This window comes from Lolium perenne, chromosome 6 (assembly GCF_019359855.2).
Source record: "Lolium perenne isolate Kyuss_39 chromosome 6, Kyuss_2.0, whole genome shotgun sequence".
NCBI classification, from domain to species: Eukaryota; Viridiplantae; Streptophyta; class Magnoliopsida; order Poales; family Poaceae; genus Lolium; species Lolium perenne.
Window position 1 is genome coordinate 61,152,565 of NC_067249.2, and position 25,721 is coordinate 61,178,285.

The 25,721-nt window shown below is 43.6% G+C and overlaps 2 protein-coding genes across 2 annotated transcripts; both read left to right on the forward strand.

The window, feature by feature from the left end:
• Positions 1-15,452: 15,452 nt before the first annotated feature.
• On the forward strand, positions 15,453-16,067 carry LOC127310517 (uncharacterized). Its single transcript, XM_051341186.1, has one exon. It carries the CDS (start codon positions 15,453-15,455, stop codon positions 16,065-16,067), a length of 615 nt encoding a protein of 204 aa, XP_051197146.1.
• A 3,709-nt stretch (positions 16,068-19,776) lies between these two features.
• Positions 19,777-21,638, forward strand: LOC127309686 (desmethyl-deoxy-podophyllotoxin synthase). Its single transcript, XM_051340440.2, has 2 exons — positions 19,777-20,696; positions 20,932-21,638. The coding sequence occupies exons 1-2, from the start codon at positions 19,782-19,784 to the stop codon at positions 21,547-21,549; spliced, it is 1,533 nt and encodes a 510-aa protein (XP_051196400.1). The 5' UTR covers positions 19,777-19,781; the 3' UTR covers positions 21,550-21,638.
• Positions 21,639-25,721: the final 4,083 nt, after the last annotated feature.

The window sequence follows — 25,721 nt, forward strand, 5'->3', positions numbered from 1 at the left end:
TTTATTTATGGTTGACACTCCACCCAACCTTTTGCTTTCACAAGCCATGGCTAACCGAATCCTCGGGTGCCTTCCAACATTCACATACCATGAAGGAGTGTCTATTTGCAAAATTAAGTTGCTTACTGATAGATCAGGGCAAAACATGTGAAGAGAATTATTAATGCAAGTTAATTAATTGGGGCTGGGAACCCCTTTGCCAGCTCTTGTTGCAAAATTATTGGATAAGCGGATATGCCACTAGTCCATTGGTGAAAGTCTGTCCGAAGTAAATGACAAGATCGAAAGATAAGACACCACATACTTCCTCACGAGCTATAAAACATTGACACAAATAAGAGATAATAGCTTTTGAATTGTTTAAAGGTAGCACATGAAATATTTGCTTGGAATGGCAGGAAATAGCACATAGTAGGTAGATATGGTGGACATAGATGGCATAGGTTTTGGCTCAAGGTTTTGGATGCACGAGAAGCATTTCCTCTCAGTACAAGGCTTTGGGCTAGCAAGGTTGTTTGAAGCAAACACAAGTATGAACCGGTACAGCAAAACTTACATAAGAACATATTGCAAGCATTATAAAACTCTACACTGTCTTCCTTGTTGCTCAAACACTTTTACCAGAAAATATCTAGACCTTAGAGAGATAAATCATGCAAACCAATTTCAACAAGCTCTACGGTAGTTCTCCACTAATAGGTTCAAACTACATGATGCATGAGTAAACATGATCTACTTGAGAGCTCAAAACAATTACCAAGTATCAAATTATTCAAGACATTATGAAGCACTTTCTGTTTCCAACCAAATATCGATAAATGCAGCAGTTTTCAACTCCGCCATGAACATTAAAATAAAGCTAAGGAACACCAGTATTCATATGAAAAAGCGGAGCGTGTCTCTCTCCCAAACAAGGATTGCTAGGATCCAAATTTATTCAAACATAAACAAAAATAAAAACAAACAGACGCTCCAAGCAAAGAACATATGATGTGACCGAATAAAAATATAGTTTCAATAGAAGAAACCTGATAAGTTGATGAAGAAGGGGATGCCTTGGGCATCCCCAAGCTTAGACGCTTGAGTCTTCTTGAAATATGCAGGGATGAACCACGGGGGCATCCCCAAGCTTAGACTTTTCACTCTTCTTGATCATATATCATCCTCCTCTCTTGACCCTTGAAAACTTCCTTCACACCAAACTTCTCATAAACTTCATTAGAGGGGTTAGTACACAAAAAACTTTAATCCACTTTAGCCCTGTAGTGACACATTGCAAGAACTCAATAAAACATTAGCTACAGCTCTCCACATCTAGAAAGCCTTGCTTAAAGTCCACAAGAGACAATGCAAAAAACAGAGACAGAATCTGTCAAAACAGAACAGCCAGTAAAGACAAATTTTTAAGAGGTACTTCCGTTGCTCAAATCAGAAAACTCAAAACTAATAAAAGTTGCGTACATATCTGAGGAACACGCACGTAAATTGACAGAGTTTTCTGAGTTACCTACAGAGAACCCTGCCCAGATTCGTGACAGATAGAAATCTGTTTCTGCGCAGAAATCCAAATCTAGCATCAACCTTCTATTAGAGACTTCACTTGGCACAACATTGCAATAAAATAAAGATAAGGAGAGGTTGCTACAGTAGTAACAACTTCCAAAACACAACAAAACAGTAGCAAAATAAAGACATGGCTTATATCCCAAGAAGTTCTTTCTTTATAGCCATTAAGATGGGCTCAGCAATTTTAATGATGCACTCGCATGAAATAAGAGATGAAGCAAAAGAGAGCATCAAAAAGCAAGTATGAAACAAATTTAAGCCTAACCCACTTCCTATAAAAAGGAATCTTGTAAATAAACAAGTCAATGAAGAACAAAGTGAATAGCATAGGAAGACAAAACAAGTGTAACTTCAAGATTCTCAACATAAAGAGGGGAAACTTAATATTATTAAGATGCATATAACCATGTTTCCCTCTCTCATAATAACTTTCAGTAGCATCATTGATAAAATCCACAATATAACCATCACTTAAAACATTCTTATCATGGTTCATATGCATAAAAGTATCATTAATTTTGGCATAAGAGGAATTCTTCTCATTAATAGTAATTGGAGCAAGATCATTATCAAGAATTTGAACATGGTAAACAAGTTGCATACTAAGGAATTGTTTTTGGCAATCCAATCATAACTATGACAAGTTCCATAAGGATAGTTATAACCTATATCATAGCATTCTTTATAATAATCATCAAAGATTGGAGGCACAGTGTCATCATAAGAAATAGAATAGTTGTCTTTCACAGTATGTTCATCTGTGACCATACCATCATTGTTACTAGAAGGAGATGTATCAAACATATAATGATCAGTAGCAAAAGTATTTTCAAACACCTCATCCCCAAGCTTAGAGCTTTCTATATCATTATGGGAGGAAGCATGGATAGTACTGGTACTATGGCAATTATTAACATTATCATTTTCAGAATTAGTTTCCCAGAGATTTGCAATATCAAAAGTAGTGTGCTCTTTCAAATCATGATCACTAATGTAGGTAAAGGGCATAGGAAGATCATTGTACTTAGATTCATTATCATAATAATCATCAGGAGCAACATACTTAAGGTTACCTATCGTTATCTCATGCATGCGGGGATATGCTGTTACCTCTTTCTTTTTATTCCCCTTCTTCTTCTTCTTCGTTCCATTCTTCTTCTTCTTCTTCTTCTCATTCTCCTCGTTCCTTTCTTTAGGAGGGAGAGGCTTGATGAGAGGCTTCTCCACATAACCTGTTTTATTTCCAGAAACAATAGAAGAAACTTGGGAGGATTCCTCCTTTTCATTAATGAGTTCAAAACACACAGAGGTCCTATCATATTTTGGCAAAGTGTCGTCTTCTAAAATATTTTGTATGTAAGTATTTGTATGGCAATTATTAATACAATAAGAAAAACACCCATGCAGGACATCATCAATATCAAGATCACTCATATGTAACAAAGAGATTTTTCTTGATAACTCTTCACACCACAAAAATAAAGTAAGTTCATCATGCTGATTAGGAGTAATTTCATCATCACAATACAAATTTGCAGCACTCATGGGGTTCGAATTATCATTGGAGGAGCATTGAAAATTAAAATGACCCGCTCTATGGCAAAGTTCACAAATAAAAGGATAGAGGGCACAAACTTTTTTACCAAGGTCATCTAGAGCCCTAGACCACTTTCTAGTTTTTTCATTAATATGATGGATACAATATTCATCTTCGATTTGATTAATTCCACAAGGTCTATGCATTCCACAAAAATTAACATGCTTATAAGAAATAGTATTTTCAGAAGTTTGGGCATGCTTATTGCAATCATTAATAACGATTTCATCCTTCATGCAAGCGTCTTTAAAAGGTTCATGATACTTATCAAAATTCTTCCTAGGCAATTCAAAATGAGAGGCAAAAGCTTTATAAAGATTTGCAACAACTTGAGAGTCAAGACCATATGTAGCACTCATATTTCGAATTTTATCAGTATCCATAAAAATTTCAATGCATTCATAATCATAATTTATACCTGACTCTTTACCTTTGTTGTTCTCCCATCCTTCAGCGTTCTCCTGAATCCGATTAAGAAGGTCCCATTTAAACTCTTCTTTATTGCGCGTGAATGATCCAGAACAAGCAGTATCTAGCAAAGTTTTATCTTGAAAAGAAAGTCTTGCATAGAAATTATCAATGATGATATTACCAGGAAGCTCATGATTGGGGCATTTGAGCATTAAAGACTTTGATCTCTCCCATGCTTGAGCAATACTCTCTCCATCACGAGGCCAGAAATTATATATGCAGTTTCGGTCTTTGTGAATTTCACTTGGAGGATAGAATTTAGAATAAAATAGAGGCACAATATCCTTCCAATCAAGAGAATGCCCATCCTTCAGCAGTTATGCGCCGCTTCACCAGACAACGACATAGAGAATAATTTCTTCTTCACTTCATCCATAGAGATACCTGCACACTTGAATAACCCGCATAATTCATGCAAAAATAGTAAATGATCTCCAGGATGGATAGTTCCATCCCCTTCATAGCGGTTATCCATAACACGTTCAATAATTTTCATAGGTATTTTATATGGAATACTTTCAGTAGGTGGATTTAAAATATCACAAGCATCATTAGAGTTATCGCATATGGGAGATAAAGTATTATCAGAGCAAATTTTCTCCCCTAAAGATGGGAAGCTAAAAAGATCACAAAAACTAGCTTCCCCAAGTTTAGACTTCTCCATAGCATTAGCAGTAATTGCATTCATACTAATAACATCGCTACTAGCATGCAAATAAGGTTCCATAGGTTTTTTAATTTTTGCATCAAACAATTCTAACTCAGGAAATAGCTTAAAAAGCTCACAGTTGTTTTCCATTATGCCTTACTAGTGTAAAACAAGAAAAAAAAAGATGCAATTGCAGGATCTAAAGGAAATAGCTTCGAGCGCACACACAACGACAACAGAAAAGTACTTAGTTACCTGGGACCAGAGTATGAGTGCCTTTTACCTTTCCTCCCCAGCAACGGCGCCAGAAAAGTGCTTGATGCCTACGTGTGCTTCTATTCTTGTAGACAGTGTTGGGCCTCCAAGAGCAGAGGTTTGTAGAACAGCAGCAAGTTTCCCTTAAGTGGATCACCCAAGGTTTATCGAACTCATGGAGGAAGAGGTCAAAAATATCCCTCTCAAGCAACCCTGCAATCACGATACAAGAAGTCTCTTGTGTCCCCAACACACCTAATACACTTGTCAGATGTATAGGTGCACTAGTTCGGCGAAGAGATAGTGAAATACAAGTAATATGGATGTATATGAGTGGTAATAGCAATCTGAATAAAATATGGCAGCGAGTAAACATGCAACAGAACAGTAAATAAACGGAGATTCGATGTTTGGAAACAAGGCCTAGGGATCATACTTTCACTAGTGGACACTCTCAACATTGATCACATAATAAAACCACTCTACACTCTCTTGTTGGATGACAAACACCATTAATTGTGTAGGGCTACAAGAGCACCTCAATGCCAGAGTTAACAAGCTCCACAACATTCGATGTTCATATTTAAATAACCTTAGAGTGCATGATAGATCATTGCAATTATACCAAGTACTAACATAGCATGCACACCGTCACCATCACACTATGAAAGGGGAATAAATCACATCAATACTATCATAGTAATAATTAACTCCATAACCTACAAGAGATTATGATCATAACCTACGCCAAGAACTTCACGATGCACACACTGTCACCATTACACCATGAAGGAGGAATAGAGTACTTTAATAACATCACCAGAGTAACACAACTAGATCACAAAGAGAGAGATGAACCACATAGCTACAGTAGAGCCCTCAGCCTCGGGGGAGAATTACTCCCTCCTCATCATGGAGACAGCGATGGCGGTGAAGATGGCGGTGGAGATGGCTTCCGGGGGCACTTCCCCGTCCCGGCAGGGTGCCGGAACAGAGACTTCTGTCCCCCGAATTGGAGTTTCGCGATGGCGGCGGCGTCCCTGGAGTCTTTCTGGAGTTTCGTCAATCCGTCTCGATGTTTTAGGTCAGGACGGCTTAAATAGGCGAAGAGTCGGAGTCGGAGGGGCCACGGGGCCTCCTCATACTAGGGTGGCGCGCCCCCCTTGGGCCGCGCCGCCACCACGTGTGGGGCCCCCAGGGCACCCCTCTGGTCCCCCTCTGACTTTCTGGAAGGTTTCGGGAAAAATAAGATGTTGGGTCTTCGTTTCGTCGAATTCCGAGAATATTGCCCGAACAGCCTTTCTGGAACCAAAAGCAACAGAAAACAGCAACTGGCCCTTCGGCATCTTGTTAATAGGTTAGTTCCGAAAAATGCATAAAATCATTATAAAGTGTGAGCAAAACATGTAGGTATTGTCATAAAACTAGCATGGAACATCAGAAATTATAGGTACGTTGGAGACGTATCAAGCATCCCCAAGCTTAGTTCCTGCTCTCCCTCGAGTAGGTAAACGATAAAAAGAATAATTTCTGTAGTGACATGCTACTTACATAATCTTGATCATACTATTGTAAAGCATATGAGATGAATGCAGTGACTCAAGGCAATGATCTATAGTTTGCTAACAAATAGATAACACATAGCAAAACTTTTCATGAATAGTACTTTCAAGACAAGCATCAAAAAGTCTTGCATAAGAGTTAACTCATAAAGCAATACATTCAAAGTAAAGGCATTGAAGCAACACAGAGAAAGATTTAAGTTTCAGCAGTTGCTTTCAACTTTCAACATGCATATCTCATGGATAATTGTCAGCACAAAGTAATATGATGAATGCAAATAAGCAAGTATGTAAGAATTAATGCACAGTTGACACAAGTGTTTGCTTCTAAGATGGAAGGAAGTAGGTAAACTGACTCAACATAAAGTAAAAGAAAGGCCCTTCGCAGAGGGAAGCAGGATTAAATCATGTGCTAGAGCTTTTTAAGTTTTGAAATCATATAGAGAGCATAAAAGTAAGGTTTTGAGAGGTGTTTGTTGTTGTCAACGAATGGTAGCGGGTACTCTAACTACCTTATCAACCAGACTTTCAAGAGCGGCTCCCATGAAGGACGTTATCTCTACCAGCAAGGTAGATCATCCCTCTTCTCTTTTGTTTACACAAGTATTTTAGTTTCGTTATTTATGGATGACACTCCTCCCAACCTTTTGCTTACACAAGCCATGGCTAACCGAATCCTCGGGTGCCTTCCAACATTCACATACCATGAAGGAGTGTCTATTTGCAAAATTAAGTTGCTTACTGATAGATCAGGGCAAAGCATGTGAAGAGAATTATTAATGAAAGTTAATTAATTGGGGCTAGGAACCCCATTGCCAGCTCTTTTTTGCAAAATTATTGGATAAGCGGATGAGCCACTAGTCCATTGGTGAAAGTCTGTCAGAAGTAAATGACAAGATCGAAAGATAAACACCACATACTTCCTCATGAGCTATAAAACATTGACACAAATAAGAGATAATAGCTTTTAAATTGTTTAAAGGTAGCACATGAAGTATTTACTTGGAATGGCAGGAAATACCACATAGTAGGTAGATATGGTGGACACAAATGGCATAGGTTTTGGCTCAAGGTTTTGGATGCACGAGAAGCATTCCCTCTCAGTACAAGGCTTTGGCTAGCAAGGTTGTTTGAAGCAAACACAAGTATGAACCGGTACAGCAGAACTTACATAAGAACATATTGCAAGCATTATAAAACTCTACACTGTCTTCCTTGTTGCTCAAACACTTTTACCAGAAAATATCTAGACCTTAGAGAGACCAATCATGCAAACCAAATTTCAACAAGCTCTACGGTAGTTCTCCACTAATAGGTTTAAACTACATGACGCAAGAGCTTAAACATGATCTACTTGAGAGCTCAAAACAATTTCCAAGTATCAAATTATTCAAGGTAATATGAAGCATTTTCTGTTTTCAACCAAATACAAATAAGTGCAGCGATTTTCAGCTTTCGCCATGAATATGAAAAACGAAGAACACAAGTGTTCAAATGAAAAAGCGGAGCGTGTCTCTCTCCCACACAAGGATTGCTAGGATCCAATCTTATTCAATCATAAACAAAAATAAAAATACACAGACGCTCCAAGTAAAGCACATAAGATGTGGAAGAATAAAAATATAGTTTCACTAGAAGTGACCTGATAAGTTGTTGATGAAGAAGGGGATACCTTGGGCATCCCCAAGCTTAGACGCTTGAGTCTTCTTGAAATATGCAGGGATGAACCACGGGGGCATCCCCAAGCTTAGGCTTTTCACTCTTCTTGATCATATATCATCCTCCTCTCTTGACCCTTGAAAACTTCCTTCACACCAAACTTCTCATAAACTTCATTAGAGGGGTTAGTACTCAAAAAAAAACCTTAATCCACTTTAGTCCTGTAGTGACACATTGCAAGAACTCAATAAAACATTAGCTACAACTCTCCACGTCTAGAAAGCCTTGCTTAAAGTCCACAAGAGACAATGCAAAAAACAGAGATAGAATCTGTCAAAACAGAACAGCCAGTAAACACGAATTTGTAAGAGGTACTTCCGTTGCTCAAATCAGAAAACTCAAAACTAATGAAAGTTGCGTACATATCTGAGAATCACGCACGTAAATTGGCAGATTTTTTTGAGTTACCTACAGAGATACCTACTCAAATTCGTGACAGATAGAAATCTGTTTCCGCGCAGAAATCCAAATCTAGCATCAACCTTCTGTTAGAGACCTTACTTGGCACAACAATGCAATAAAATAAAGATAAGGAGAGGTTGCTACAGTAGTAACAACTTCCAAGACACAACAAAACAGTAGCAAAATAAAGACATGGGTTATCTCCCAAGAAGTGCTTTCTTTATAGCCATTAAGATGGGCTCAGCAATTTTAATGATACCCACATAAGGATGAGAGTTGAAGCAAAAGAGAGCATCAAAAAGCAAGTATGAAACAAATTTAAGTCTAACCCGCTTCCTATGCATAGGAATCTTGTACACAAATAAATTCATGAAGAGCAAAGTAACAAGCATAGCAAGATAAAACAAGAGTAACTTCGAAATTTTCAGCATATAGAGAGGCGTTTTAGTACTATGAAAATTTCTACAACCATATTTTCCTCTCTCATAATAATTTTCAGTAGCTTCATTAATAAACTCAACAATATAACTATCACATGCAGCATACTTTTCATGATCCATAAACACATAATTTTTATCAAGCTTAAAAATAATAGGATCAGAACTTTCAAACCCACTTTTATCAATAATATAACAAGATGATTGATCAATCTCAAAAGATATGGGACTCCTAGATAAAGTCAAGACTTCTCCAATCCCATTTTCATTAGTAGTACAATTAATATTATCAAGTAACATAGGACCATCATCTAGAGCTTTATCATAAACTTTTGCTAAGCAAAACTCTTTAGTATCATGCATTTCGATATCAGGCACAAAAAAAGCATTATCATAAGATTTATCAAAATAGCATGGATTATCATAGATAACAGTAGCATAATTATTCTCACAAGTTTTACTCATAGGGAATATTTCAAGAGAATCCACAGGACCATGGAGGACAATCAAATAGTGTAAGAGATAAAGAGTTACTCTCATTAGAAGGTTGGCATGGGTAGCTAATCCATTCTTCCTCCTTTTGTTCATCACTCTTCTCCTCTTTTTCATCCAATGAGCTTTCAGGTTCATCAATTTCCTCCTCTTTTTCATCCAATGAGCTTTCAGGTTCATCAATTTCTTCTTCCACTGGTTCCTGCAAATTGTGAGTGCATTCTTGTGCATTAATGAGCCTCTCTTTATAATCAATGATATAAGGATTATCACTGTAACTTTCTATGAAAAAATTAAGGATAGAAGAGACATAATCTTTAAGGTCCTTACAAACAACACAAGTTTCATAATTTTTAGACATGAAGGATTCTATCTCAGAAGCTCCCATAAATAAGACAAATTGTTCTACTTCTTCGAACCCAAAATGAATATAGTTATTCCAATTATAGTTCTTAATTAAAACTTCTTCACTAAAGCCACATTGGAATTTAAGATGTTTAGTATCCTGTTTAGAGCAACAGTTTATATCATGGCGTTTAAGCAAGATTTTAGCAATTGTATTCAATTTTTCTATCACAACACTCATAACTTTTCCCGTTCTTGATTCTCTATAATTATTATATAATTCAATAAGCTCCAAATAGGTTGTGGGTTCTCCCATAACAACAGTTTTTAATTTTTCGGTTTTTCAAATTTTTATGGATTTTTGGGTATATAGGGAAAATAAAACAAAACAAAAAGAAACTAGACAAAAGTAAACTAAGCAAAACAACATAAAATAAAAACAGAGAGAGAGAGGTAGAGTGTACTCCTCAGGTGAACTTATGAGTAGAGCTATGCCTCCCCGGCAACGGCGCCAGAAAATAGTCTTGATGACCCACAAGTATAGGGGATCGCAACAGTCTTCGAGGGAAGTAAAACCCAAATTTATTGATTCGACACAAGGGGAGGTAAAGAATACTTATAAGCCTTAACAACTGAGTTGTCAATTCAGCTGCACCTGGAAAAGCACTAGTAACAGGGGTGATGTGAAAGTAGCAGTAATATGGGAGCAATAGTAACAGTAACACAACAGCAGTAATAGTAACACAGAGGCAATGGCACCAGAAAATAGTTGATACTACTTCCAATGACATGTAGGAATGAGTATATGATGATGAAAGATGGACCGGAGTTCCCAGCTATCTACACTAGTGGTAACTCTCCAATAACAATTGTTGGGTGAACAAATTACAGTTGGGCAATTGATAGGATTGAAATAGCATTAAGACAGAACATCAAGATTATTAATCATGTAGGCATGTTTTCCATATATAGTCATACGTGCTCGCAATGAGAAACTTGCATAACATCTTTTGTCCTACCAGCCGGTGGCAGCCGGGCCTCTAGGGAATCTACTGGAAATTAAGGTACTCCTTTTAATAGAGCACCGGGGCAAAGCATTAACACTCCGTGAAAACATGTGATCCTCATATCTAAGCATTCCCCTCCAGTTATCCCAGTTGCTGTCACTCTGGGGCCTCGGGTTCCGGACATAGACATGTGCAAACAACTTGTAGATACAATCTAAGCAATAAGTATAGAGCTTAAATCTAAGATCATGCCACTCGGGCCCTAGTGACAAGCATTAAACACAATAAGATTGCAGCAACAATAACTTCACAAATTTATAGATAGACTAATCTTAATGTAACAATCCATCGGATCCCAACAAACACAACACCGATTACATCAGATGAATCTCAATCATGTAAGGCAGCTCATGAGATCATTGTATTGAAGTACATGGGGGAGAGAGTACCAACTAGCTACAGCTAGAACCCGTAGTCCATGGGGGAACTACTCACGGAGCATGATGGAGGCGGTGGCGTCGATGGAGAAGGCTTCCGGGGGCACTTCCCCGTCCCAGCGGCATGCCGGAACAGAGATTCTGTCCCCCGAATTGGAGTTTCGCGATGGCGGAGGCGCCCCTGGAGTCTTTCTGGAGTTTCGTCAATTGGTATCGTGTTTTTAGGTCGAAAGGGCTTATATAGGCGAAGAGGCGGCGCAGCAGGGCGCCTGGGGGTCCCACCCCATAGGGCGACGCGCCCCCCTTCCAGGCCGCGCCGGCCTATGGTCTGGGGGCCCTAGGCCTCCCCTCTGACTCCCCTTCGGTGTCCTGGTCCGTCTCGGTGAATTATGATGTTTGGTCTTCGTTTCGTCGAATTCCGAGAATATTGCCCGAACAGCCTTTCTGGAACCAAAAACAACAGAAAACAGGAACTGGCACTTCGGCATCTTGTTAATAGGTTAGTTCCGAAAAATGCCTAAAATCATTATAAAGTGTGAGCAAAACATGTAGGTATTATCATAAAACTAGCATGGAACATCAGAAATTATAGATACATTGGAGACGTATTATAGATCAAATGACTTTGAAAACCTTAGAATGATGAGTCATTCTACTGAAAGTTTTGAATGTGAATATGAATTTTAAATGACAAGGTGAATGTGACAAAAAAAGATGGTTGGGTTCGGATGCGATACCATTCCAACTTTAGAGTACCCCCACAATACCTGATAATGGGTAGGGCTTAGCTGGAAATTTATGTGCTTTAGTATGGGTTCCCTCTGAACAAGCGTCATAGGGGTTATGCCGAGGCTGCCTCCGTGAAAAGTGAAATGACGTGAAATAGAGGTGAATGTCCTACCCAAGCCCTGTGCAGTTCCCAGGATGGCAGATTGCTATCGCTGGGAGGCCAAGCTCATAGGGGAGGTGCCTATACTAGGGTATGTAAGTGAAAGGTTAATGGTTGATGATCCGCATACTGAGTATGATTATTCAGGGCTATCCCTGACGGATGTAATTACAAGTTGTGACACAAGTGTACAACCTCTGCAGAGTGTTAAACTATTCGAATAGCCGTGTCCGCGGTCATGGACGGTTGGATGGCCATACTGTTCCGTTGTCAGATGTTTTCTAAAAATGACTTGTGACTTGAAAGGTGAATCTGACTTCATCACAACAGAGTTGTGGGTATGACACTAATGTTCCCACTTGAGTAAAATTTAGACAACTAAAGAATCTTTGACTATTAAGCATTTATGAAATAAAACTAGCTTTGTGCAAATAAACCTAAAAGCTTAGAACCATGATTAGAGCTACTAGTTCTTCTATTAGTGATAGTTTGCGAGTACTTTAAAAGTACTCATGGCTTTATCCCTGGCTATTCAAATGGCCATACTATGAAGAGGAGCACCAGTACCAGGAAGATGGACAGCAGGACGTCTATGATAACTAGGATCACCTCCTGACGTCAAGAGTTGCCTGTGGAACAGATGGACCGCTACTACGTTTCTTCCGCTATGTGGTTTGTAATTGATCTTTAGATCAACTGTTGTTGTAAGTGGAACATGAGATCCCGTGTTGTAAGACGATTATGGTTTGTAATGAATAATGTCTATGATATCAACTGTTGTATCTCGCAAAAACAATCTTCCTGCGATTGCGATGTATGGCATAATAGGCATCTGGAATTAAAAATCCGGGTGTTGACACTGCTTTTTTCAACTCCCCTGATCGGACCTGGAAGAAAATACCAACGATGTAATTTAATTTGCACGTCAGTGGTACGGGATGCGGAGACCAGTCGACGAGCTGATCGACTTTTTTTTTCCCCGTTAGCGATTCGGATTACCAGTGGTGCACTTTCGATTTTGCACCATTGATACGTCTCCAACGTATCGATAATTTCTTATGTTCCATGCTTGTTTTATGACAATACCTACGGATAGGGTGTTTCTGCACCCGGGTGCATATGCACCCTTTATTTGAAATGCATATTAAACATATTTCGAAATATCAAAAAAATACAAATAAAAATGTCTCGTGTATACCTTGATATGTTACATGTTCACAAAGTTATTTCAGCAAAAACCGATATGTTTCGTGCCCTGTACTAAAAAGACAATTTTTTTATGTTAAAATAGTATATTTCTTGAGGCATTATTTGTCTTTTTTACACAGGGTATAAAAATTATTAGTTTTACGTGAAACTTTGCGTGTACATATAGAACATGTCCCTCTACATGCTAAATTTTTTTCCTAAATTTTTTACTTTTTGAAATATGTTTTATACATACCGGGTGCATATGCACCCATGATCAGTTTTGGTTTTCCGCAATACCTACATGTTTTATACACACTTTATGTCATATTTATGCATTTTCTGGAACTAACCTATTGACGAGATGCCGAAGTGCCAGTTCCTGTTTTCTGCTGTTTTTGGTTTCAGAAATCCTAGTAAGGAAATATTCTCGAAATCGGACGAAATCAACGCCCAGAATCTTATAATTCCATGAAGCTTCCAGAACACCGGAGAGAGACCAGAGGGGAGCCAGGGGGCCCCACACGCCAGGGCGGCGCGGCCAAGGGGTGGGGCGCGCCCCCCTAGTGTGTGGTCCCACCAGGGCCCCTCCGAGGCTGCCCTTCCGCCTACTTAAGGACTCCGTCGCGAAAACCCTAAAAGAATAAGCCACGGGACGAGAAAAGTTACGCAGCCGCCGCCATCGCGAAGCCAAGATTCGGGGGACAGAAGTCTCTGTTCCGGCACGCCGCCGGGACGGGGAAGTGCCCCCGGAAGGCATCTCCATCGACACCACCGCCATCTTCATCGTCGCTGCTGTCTCCCATGATGAGGAGGGAGTAGTTCTCCCTCGAGGCTAAGGGCTGTACCGGTAGCTATGTGGCTCATCTCTCTCTCCCATGTGATCTTTATGTGATCATGGGCTTTGTGATCTAGTTGAATATCATCTATGTGCTACTCTAGTGATGTTATTAAAGTAGTCTATTCCTCCTTCATGATGTAATGGTGACAGTGTGTGCATCATGTAGTACTTGGCGTAGGTTATGATTGTAATCTCTTGTAGATTATGAAGTTAACTATTACTATGATAGTATTGATGTGATCTATTCCCCTTTCATAGTGTAATGGTGACAGTGTGTGCGCTATGTTAGTTCTCGGTATAAATTGCAATGATCTATTATGCACTCTAAGGTTATTTAAATATGAACATCGAATGTTGTGGAGCTTGTTAACTCCGGCATTGAGGTGCTCTTGTAGCCCTACACAATGAATGGTGTTTGTCATCCAACAAGAGAGTGTAGAGAAAGTAGTATTTGTTTATTCAGTTATGTGATCAATGTTGAGAGTGTCCACTAGTGAAAGTATGATCCCTAGACCTTGTTTCCGAATAAGTTACACCACAGAGAATTGCTTCCCACGCCAGCAAGCTATTTTCTGGCACCGCTTGTTTACTGTTTTACTGCATCTTTACTTCCTGCAATATTACCACCATCTATACCACCTGCGTTTTAATATCTCTTCGCCGAACTAGTGCGCCTATACATCTGACAAGTGTATTAGGTGTGTTGGGGACACAAGAGACTTCTTGTATCGTGATTGCAGGGTTGCTTGAGAGGGATCTCTTTGACCTCTTCCTCCCTGAGTTCGATAAACCTTGGGTGATCCACTTAAGGGAAAACTTGCTGCTGTTCTACAAACCTCTGCTCTTGGAGGCCCAACACTGTCTACAGGAATAGAAGCGTGCGTAGACATCAACCATGCGAGTTTTTTTTTTGGTTATAAGCATTTTCCTAGTAGTGGCAGTTTCCCGAGGCAGTGATGGTGAATCTTCCAATTATGAAGTTGCTTGATTTCCTTAAAATCTTCATTAAATGACTTGATGTCTTTTCTAAAGTGTTTAATACTTGACACTAGTAGAAAAAGGGCCTTTGGTCAGGCACCTTTGGTCCCGGCCGTGTCCTGGGCTGGGACCCAAGGCCTGGCCTCGTCGTCTTGTAAACGCTACAGCGTACGGCACACGTAGGTCCCGGTTCGTAAAGACCCAAAGGTCCCGGCTCGTCTCCCAAACCGCGACTAAAGGGTTTGCGCCACGCGGTGTGTGCGGCACACCCTTTAATCCCGGTATGTATTCCCAACCGGGACCTAAAGTCAAACGTTCAGTTTTCCGCGGAGCCCGATCACGCGTCGCCATTACTGGCCGCGTCGAAACCGAGCGTCGGCGTGGAATCCGAGCCGCCGGCGCCGGTGCAGCCATCCAATGTTCATCTTCCTCTTCCCATTGCTTTATATGCTCACCATTTTCTTCACCATTGCCACACACTCTCTCTCCATCCGGCCTCCTCTCCTCATCCACCATTTGCAAAAGCCACTGTTCATCCGACCCTCTCTTCGTCGATGGAGCACCTCGTGCGCGACCCGGCTCATCGGAGATGAGTGTACTACCTCAAGGCCGAAGGGATGGAGGCGGTGTTCAAGGTCACGGTCACGCTCCGCACAAGAATGGTGGACAAGTGGATCCGGCGCGTGAAGAGGGACATTCTCGACGCCGCAACGACCAAGTGCGTCGGGTTGGACTGCGAGTTCACTGACCCTCGCAAGAAGGCCGGTGAGGAGCAGCGCGCCACCTTCCTTCAACTCTCGGTGGCGTCCGAGATGTTGGTGTTCCAGATGATTCATGCCGATATAAAAGTGCCACGAGTGCTCAAGGATTTCTTGGAGGACGGGAACATCAGATTCTGCGGCGCCGCTATCGGCAACGATGTGAAAAAGCTAAGACTCGAGGGCATTCACATCACTTATGCGTACGACCTCCAGAAGGTAGTCCCGAACCCCACCACCAAGACCACTCCAAGTCTATATGATTTGGCAAACCATACCACTGGGACAAACCTTGAGCAGAAGAAGAAGTACAACCACAAGAAGATGGACGTAGCCGCGCAAGAAAAAGAAGAGGAGCTGATTTTTGGATGGGTCAATTATCCATTGAGCTATGAGCAAGTGCACTATACAGCACTAGACGCTCACCTGGGCTTCGAGATTGCTAGGAAGCATTTGATGCTAGTTGGCTACTAGCCATGTTGATCATCTAAATATTTAGAGATGATGAGTAGTGGTGGTCTTCTATATTTGTATGAACTATGAATCGATCGTTTCAATATATATGAACTATGTGTCTTTCATATATATGAACTATGTGTCTTTCATATATCTAAACTATGTGTCTTTTCATATATATATATGAACTATGTGTCTTTCAATATATATGAGCTATGTGTCTTTCATATATATGAACTATGTGTCTTGTGTCCGTGCTTGCTTGCTTGCAGCACAGCGTGCCTGCTTGCTTGCTGCTAAGCGCAGTCCTTTTACCATGTGGGAATGAACCAAATGTATTCACTAAACCAAGTACAATTTAGTCCAATTTAACCGTCATGATAATTATGAAGTGAAGATAGAGATCTTTATCCAATTGTTTCCTTCAAAATGTAGTTGACTGCACTTGGATCGCCGATATAGTAGGGCCATCGAGCGCTCTGGCACTGCGCCACCTACTCACAGGCTGCTCGTTCTCCAGGATGGTTTGGTTTGAGGTCCCGTCGTGGATTCGATCCACTTCAGGTCCTCCCACGGCTGAGGGCGACTTCGCGAAGTGGTGGTCGCTGGTGGTGCGGACCGCAGTGGTCTTTGACAACGCACGGCCTTCGGTGACGTCCCTATTCAACGACATCGTGGCAGAGGCGCGGGAGCCCGGGATGTGCGCCACCTACTCACATTTTTCTAATTCCGGTTTACAGATTATTTCATATTCAAATCACTCACATTTTTTAATAATAAATCATATATTATTTATCCAATTCCGGTTTACAAATTCGAAGATATTAATTATTTGGTAATATTATATGAATAACGCATATATTATTTGATAATAATAATAATATATTAAGAAATACATAATTATTTCATATTCAAATCACTCACATTTTTATAATAATAAATCATATATTATTTGTCCAATTCCGGTATACAGATTTCAAGATATTAATTATTTGGAAACATTATACGAATAATACATATATTACTTGATAATAATAATAAGAAATTAATAAATACATAATTATTTCATATTCAAATCACTCACATTTTTATAATAATAAATCATATATTATTTGTCCAATTCCGGTTTATAGATTTCAAGATATTAATTATTTCGCAATATTATATGAATAATGCATATATTATTTGATAATAATAATAAATTAATAAATACATAATTATTTCATATTCAAATCACTCACATTTTTCTAATAATAAATCACATATTATTTGTCCAATTCCTGTTTACGGATTTCAAGATATTAATTATTTGGCAATATTATATGAATGATGCATATATTATTTGATAATAATAATAAATTAATAAATTAATAAATACATAATTATTTCATATTCAAATCACTCACATTTTCTAATAATAAATCATATATTATTTGTCCTATTCCGGTTTACAGATTTCAAGATTAATTATTTGGCAATATTATATGAATAATGCATATATTATTTGACAATAATAATAATAAATTAATAAATACATAATTATTTTATATTCAAATCACTCACATTTTTCTAATAATAAATTATATATTATTTGTTGAATTCCGGTTTACATATTTCAAGATATTAATTATTTGACAATATTAAATGAATAATACATATATTATTTGATAATAATAATAATAAATTAATAAATACATAATTATTTCATATTAAAGTCACTCACATTTTTTTAATAATAAATCATATATTATTTGTCCAATTTCGGTTTACAGATTTGAAGATATTAATTATTGGTAATATTATATGAATAATGCATATATTATTTGATAATAATAATAATAAATTAATAAATACATAATTATTTCATATTCAAATCACTCACATTTTTCTAATAATAAATCATATATTATTTGTCCGAAATGTGACACAATGATATAAGAATTAATAGAATTGTGATGCAATGGTATAAGAGTTAATAGAATTGATATGGTAGTATTTACAACAAGGTACAATCACATTCGCGGGAGCGCATCAGGAAAGAACCAAAGAGTTAAGCGTGCTGAGGGGTGGAGTAGTGTGCGGATGGGTGACCAGCCGAGAAGTGATGACCAAGTCTACAAGTGTAATTAGTATAAAAAATGGTCCAAGCGAGAGAGTCACAAGTCAAACAAAAATAAAAAATTAAAATTAAAAATAATATGAAATTAAAATGAAAAACATAATTACTGAAAATAATATCTAGTCGCGATTGGAGTTACGGGCCGGGACTGAAGGTTCTCCAGCCCAAAGCCTGTGACGCGACCACGTGGATGACCATTAGTCCCGGCTGGTAACTGGACCACGACTAAAGGCCCCCCTTTTAGTCCCGCCTAATTAATCGCGGTTGGCCAACCGGGATCAAATGCTCTTACGATGCGGGACTGAAGGCCGATCTCCACTAGTGTGAAACTCACATGAATAAGTCTACAAAGACAGAAACTACCCAAATACAGAAACACCAGACAAATGATAGGAGAATGAGTTTCGACCTAAATTTCTAACAATTAAGCGAAATATGTACTTTACCTAAATACAGAAACACCAGACAAATGATAGGGGACAGAGTTTTGACTGGTGATGGAGAGGTTGTCGGTAGCAACATTCATTTACTAATTTGGTTTTTTGGTTTTGAACGAGTCAATACATATGGAGACAAATCGGGATTCACTGACGGATCAAACCGAGTCGACTGATCGAGCATCGGATCGAGATCCAAGTGATGCCGTCGTGTCATTGTGCTATATATACATGCTGCTAGTAAGAACGATGGATATATAGATATCCCTTTACAAACTAGAGAACGAATGAGTCGCTGCTGCCCGTGGCGCGACCTAATTGTCAGGCTTGGGATTTCTGCTGTCGCCGGAGGATCTGGTCTCCGCGCCTGCCGGCCGGCCTTAGGAAAGCGGAGGACTTGGCCGGCGAGATCGACGTCGCGTGATGTTGACAAGCGTTCGTACGGCCAAAACGAAACCACCGTCGCATGGTTTACGATTGTGCCCTCGCTTAACGCGAAAAAGAACGAGCGCCTCCCCTTTCCTCTATCCGTTCCGATCATGAGCAGGTGTGAAGCCAGTGAACTGGTCTAGCTTGGATGAAAACAGTTTCTTACGTCAGTGTTTATATGAATATTCATGAGCACTCTACAGGTTACCACTTAAGACCATTTGATCGAGTCACCGGAAAGCGGCATACAACTATACCAGTATGGGACGCCAAATGGGCATCTCGTTTCGACCATCCACTAGCTCACGTGGAGAAATACCCAATCTTTTATAATTCTTGTTCTACTTTTACTAGTACTCTCCTTCCGTTCCACGAAGATTGTTCAAGGTTTGTTAAAATTTAAATGTATCTAGATGCTATTTAGTGTCTAGATACATCCAAAACTTAACATATCTTCGATAATGATCGCGAGATGGAGGAACTAATTTAAATTTAAATTGAAACCACAACAATAGTTATGATACTTTGGATATGTTCGGCAACTTTCCATAGCTAAGTCTCCTTTATTCGACACTGAAAACGAAAGCTGGGTTCAATTTGATCGCATGCGCGTCAGCGCGTGTACTAAAACTTGTGCTCTGCGTTCAAACTACTAACCCTACCGTACGTTGTGGCGCTATATATAAGACCTGACTGACGGAACTTAAATCACTCAAAGTCTCAAACACTGCCCATCAGTCCATCACCATGGAGCAACAAGCGCACTACCTCTACCTCTTCCTGGCTCTAGTCGTCCCTCTCCTGCTCCTCAAGCTGCTCAGGAAACACGGCGGCGGCGATGACGGCGTGCGTCTGCCTCCTGGCCCGTGGCAGCTTCCGATCTTCGGCAGCCTGCACCACCTGGCCAGCAGCCCGCTTGCTCACCGCGTAATGGCCGACCTCGCGCGCCGACTGGACGCCCCGCTCATGTACCTCAAGCTCGGTGAGGTCTCCGTGGTGGTCGCCACCTCCCCCGACGCCGCCCGCGAGGTCATGAAAACGCACGACGCCGTCCTGGCCACCCGCCCCTGGAACCCCACCATGAAGATCATGATGGCCGACGGCCAAGGCGTCGTCTTCGGCCGCTACGGCGCCCTCTGGCGGCAGGTCCGCAAGATCTGCATCCTCGAGCTCCTCAGCCCGCGCCGCGTTCAGTCCTTCCGCGGCATCCGAGAGGAGGAGGTCGGCCGGCTCGTGTCCGCCGTCACGGATTTGGCATCCACCGGCCAGCCCGTCAACGTCAGCGAGCGGATCGCCGTGCTCATCACCGATTCCGCCGTGCGCACCATGATCGGGGACAGGTTCAAGAAGCGCGAGGAGTTCCTGCAGATCCTCGAGGAGGGGGTCAAGCTCGTCTCTGGGTTCACCCTCGGCGACCTCTTCCCCTCGTCGCGGCTCGCGGGCTTCATCAGCGGCACAGCGCGGCTTGCACATGAGAGCCACCGCAAGTGCTTCGAGCTCATGGATTATGCCATCAAGCAGCACGAGGAGCAGAGGGCAGCTGCAGCAGCAAAGGGTGCGGTGGAAGAGGGAGAGGACCTGGTGGAGGTGCTCTTGAGGATACAGAAGGAGGGTGGCCTCGAGGTGCCTCTCACCATGGGAATCATTAAAGCGGTTATCCTTGTAAGTACAACAATCTCCCATCTTGTTTCTTCCGAGAAATGCTAAATGTATATTTGATTGTCTCTTCTTTTTGTTCCGTCAATTCGAGATTTTCAATCCCACTTCATTCCATCCGTTGACACTTATGTCTAGGCTGTCACTTAGACTACGTAATTAAAGTACTAACATGCAACTGCATGCAGATTATTGAGTGTAATTGGCTTCCCCTAATCTGTTTATACTGGTATCTTTGTAGGATTTATTTAGTGCCGGGAGTGAGACGTCAGCGACAACTCTCCAGTGGGCGATGTCGGAACTTATGAGATACCCGGTTGTGATGCAAAAGGCACAAGCAGAAGTACGCAATAACCTCAAAGGAAAACCTAAGGTGACAGAGGATGACTTGGCCCACCTCAAATATCTCAGACTTGTCATCAAGGAGACGCTAAGACTGCATCCGCCGGCCCCGTTGCTTATTCCGCGGGAGGCCATGGAGTCGTGCAAAATTCTCGGGTATGATGTGTTGAAAGGCACAACCATTCTCGTGAACGCATGGGCGATCGGCAGGGACCCAAAGCACTGGGCTGACCCTGAGGAGTTCAAGCCGGAGAGGTTCGATTCTGCTACCGTAGACTTCAAGGCCACAGACTTTGAGTACATACCGTTTGGTGCGGGACGAAGGATGTGCCCCGGAATTGCGTTTGGACATGCCAGCATGGAGATCGTGCTCGCCTCGCTTCTCTACCACTTCGACTGGGGGCTCCCGGGAGGGATGAGGCCAAGTGAGCTGGATATGGTGGAGGAGATGGGCATCACTGTGCGACGGAAGAACGACCTGAACTTGCATGCTATCGTCCGCGTGCCACTGACTTGATTCACAATTTGCTTATTTGCGGTCACACAATTCTCATTTATAGGTTGCCCCTTTATGTGACTCTATCGAATGTCGGGATATATAAATAATGTTAAGTACATCACCTTAGAAATATGTTTTTTAAGTTAATTATCAAGCTATATCTATACACATTTGCGTCATTTAAATTGTCGATGACATCAAAGAAAATGTTGGTCACATTGAATTTAATAAAGATTGAGAAAGAAACTTTCAACCATTTTTTATTGAAATCCATAAACATCACAATTGGACACAAAACTACAGCAAGTACTCATTACAACAGTGGTTGCACAATCATAAATTCGATTTTGTTTGTTCTATTGTTTCCTATTTTGCATTTATATTTTGGAGGATTTTGATTTTTATTTATGTTTGCCTATATTTTTTGCAACTTTTGTTAGTTATAAAAACTGTTTAAATTTTTTTAAGTACAACTTTTTATGGATTATACGTTTTGTGCGTAGTTACACTTTCTATAAATTGTAAATTTTCACTACGGTAGTGCAATTCCACTATTTTGAATCATGTGTCCTGTAGTTATAGTTTTATTAGTGAAATTGATCTATTGTTTTGTGTCCAACTAAATGACACACATGAGATAAAGAGGAAACAGACTAAGTAATGGAACCACATAGAAATTTAATGTAATCGACCTTACCTATAATTTGACAATAACTACTGAGAGTGATCATTCTCTGATCCTAAAATTTTATATTCTAAATTTTATTGTAGGATGTTTGAAGTTAGGTGTAGTTGAATACTATCAATGATCGGCGCGGCGGCACGTCGCGCTGGTTGACTGATTGAACTTTTCTTCAATCATCTTATTGTGTATGCCTGCTTAAGTAAGGAGAGATGCTAGTTTAGGGTTGCGACATTTGGTCATCCTAACATTGTAAGAGGATAACATGAGTCGTTACACCTTACGGATCCCTTCAATGCGTGTGCATGACACACACAAAATAGTTGGAGAAAGAGGTTTGTGAGGAAATAGAAAAAAGATAACTGAAGAAATAAATTTTTAACTTGTGCAATAGCAAGCGGTTGGAAGATGGTCCACCATGTGTAATTTTTTTGCGACATTTTCTTTAATACGTCCACCTCGTTTTCTTATACCAATCACATGCAGTAATAAATTCGAACTCGATGAAGAAGCGCGCTTCATCGCGCCGCCTGTATGTTTTTAAACGGAAGGCACGAGTGCCCAGCTTTAAATTAATAAAGCCTTTTACGGCCAGTACAAAGGTGCTGAAGAACAGCTTACAAACCAACGACCAAACAAGCACAACAAGAAAGAAAACTAAGCATAGCTTGAGGTAACCGAGGCCCTCATCCACGAGCAGCAGCGGATTCTGGAGAGGCTAGCTGAAGAAGGATCCAGCAGACCTGACGCCATGGATTGCACCTGGGCACCGGAAACTGCACTCACACCCAGTCCATGGCCGAAGAAGGCTCCCTGGCTCCTCGTCCTGGTTCGAAGGACGCCGTACCGTCGGCCGATGGCAGCGCTCTCCCTGAGCGCCTGGATGGGAAGTGCAACCGAGACCCCCGGCGGACCACCGTGCACAGCCAGACACTGCTAGCACACGTCCTGAGGAGAGCCTCCCCGTAGTCCCGTCGCTCGCCTCCGAGAAGAAACTGCACGGAAGCCGGAGAAGAAGTGGGCGCTGCCCACCGCTGCAGCATCGCCCACCGGACACTAGCACACCTCCACAAACCGCCAGCGGCCACAGACCCCCCTCTCTCGCCCAAGGCCGCGCCTTCAGCAAGGACAGCGACACCACCGGCGCCGCCGCGGCCCAATCAAAGATCTAGGCTTTCACCTGGGGAGGTAGGGGGAAGGGAGAGGAGAAGGACAAACCACGATGGCGCCCCCAAGGAGGTAAACGGCGCGAAGGGCGTCGCCGCCGTCGAGACCAGCAAGCTGGTCAAGGATTTCTCCCGGTCGTCGATCCCCTCGCCAGCACCCCGCCAGATCGAGTGCTGGACGCACCAGCCGTGGATCTGGAGGAGTGGGACGAGGTAGGAGAGGGAGGGGCTGGCGCTTCGGATCTGGGCACGGCGGCCACGCGGACCACCTGGCCGAGACCGGCCCCCGTCGGCATCGCGCCACCCGCGCGGCCACGAGGCCATCCCGCACCTGCGAGCACCGGTCGCCGCCGAGCCGATGTTGCCTCACCAGACGAGGCCGCCGCCTCGGATCCGGAGCCCCCACCGTGGAAGCCACCCGTCAGCTCGCCCTTCTCCTCAGATCTAGCCAGGGCCAGCCGTCGGAGGAAGGGGAGCCCGTCGAGCAGCCGCCGCGGTCATGGCGGTCCCGGCGCGGAGGTCCTCCACCTAGACACCGTGCGGGGGGCCAAGGGCTCAGATCCCCGCCGCCCCCTTCACCGGCGTCGTGGGCTTAGCCCAGCAACGTCTCTGGGGGCGACGAGGAGGAGAGGAGGAGGGAGGGAAGGCGGTGGCGGCGCGGCTAGGGTTTCGCCCCCTCGGTCGCCTGGAGGGGGCGACCCGAGGAGAGCGAAGCGGCTGGAAAGAGATGAACTCGTAGTAGTCTCCGTTCCGCGCCGCCTGTATGTCATTCTGATATAGTGCATAGTGAGATTACAGGGGTAATGCCAGCGAGAGAAGCAACGAGGGGACAACCTAAGAGGAGTTTTTGAGAGCGAGACTGGAAAAGGCGACGAGAAGGGGCGAAAGGCGATGACTTGAGCGCTGCCGCCGCCGGAGTTAGCTTCCGCCGCCGTGTCCTGCTTGCGATGACGCCGGAGCGTTCAGGGGAGTCCCCGCAGGCGGCGGAGACGCCTGAATGTATCCGAGGTCGACGCTGGGCGGACGTGGGGGATGAGGCCGACGCCGAGGAGGCCGCCCGTGCGGAGGCCATCGCGCGCTGCACGCCGCCTGGGGTGGCGACGCTTGGGGACTACCTGGCCGTTGCGCGTCGTGGTCGCCCTCGCCGTTCGCCTCCCCAGGTTCGGCGACCTGTGGGGCGGGGGCGCTATCAGCCGCAGGTGGCTCGGGCTCCGCCGGCGCGGCGCGGGTCCTCGACCCCGTTGCCGGGCGGCGCTGCCCTCCCCACCTCGCCGTCGACGCCGGCCTTGGGCGGATTTGGCTTGCTGGGTGGAGCGCCGGTGGTCGGGAACGGGCGGCGCTGGTGACCCCGCGGCGGTCGCCGCCGCCACCACCCTGGTCGCGTTGGGTCGACGGGTGCCCCTCCTCGTCCGGCTGGGCCATCGTGGCGTGGGCCGGTGCCGGCTGGAGGCGCCAGGCCACTCGCGAGGTTGGACCCGCTGGGCCCGTAGGGCCCGCTCGCCCTCACTTGCCACGTTGGCTGCGGGTCCGTCGGGCGGACGCGACCTAACCCTAGCCAGCGCCGCGCGCCACGACCAGGTCCGCCGCCACGCCGCCGGTGCCCGCTCCATCCACGTCCATTCCCCCCCCCCGCCGCTCTGCGAGTCGTTCGCCGCCATGGTGCTCAAGCGGCCGCGCGCCTCCTCCCAGCCGCTCGCCGCCGGAATAGCATCACCGGCGGGTGCGGGTCGCCTCCCCACAGCAACCTCCGCAGGAACCTTACCGACCCCCGGCTCACCGCTCCCCGTCGCGCCGCGGCTCCTCCCCGCGTCGCTCGTCCCCGCCTCACCGAGGCACCTCCCCGCGCCGCTCCTCCCCGCGCCGGAGCTCCCCCCGCCACCTCTCCCCACGCCGGCAGGCTGAACGGCCGCGCGCCTCGGATTCGGCCAGGGGCAGTGCCCGGGACGAAGCCCACGGTCCCCTGGGTCGTGGCGAAGACCAGGGGCTGCACGCCCCGCGCCGGAGGTCGCCGGCACACCGCGCGCCTTCTCCCGGGGGAGCACGCAGGGAGGCTGCGGGAGGAATTGGCGTCGCATGACCAGTACTCCTCGCGGGGCAGATACAAGGTGACGTGGCGTGCCGAGCGGGGTCGTTCGCCGCTGCGCCGTGAGGAGCAGTTGCCCCATGCCGCTGCCCCTACCGCGACGAAGAAGAAGAGGAAGCCGAAGAAGAAGAGGGTCGGCACAGGTGGTGCTGTGGGTGGGAGCCAGGTTGGGCACCCGCCTATGGCACCTCTGCGGGGACAGGTTTTCGACGGCCGTGCCGACACTCAGTTGGCGGTGTCGGCGCCGCCGGAGAAATCC

What these genes read in the sequence shown, in the direction of transcription:
- LOC127310517 (XM_051341186.1), top strand. Translation starts at nt 15,453, where the DNA reads ATGGAGGCGGTGTTCAAGGTCACGGTCACGCTCCGCACAAGAATGGTG.
- LOC127309686 (XM_051340440.2), top strand. Translation starts at nt 19,782, where the DNA reads ATGGAGCAACAAGCGCACTACCTCTACCTCTTCCTGGCTCTAGTCGTC. An exon ending in TCATTAAAGCGGTTATCCTT is followed by an intron (nt 20,697 to 20,931) that starts GTAAGTACAACA and finishes GTATCTTTGTAG; the next exon opens with GATTTATTTAGTGCCGGGAG.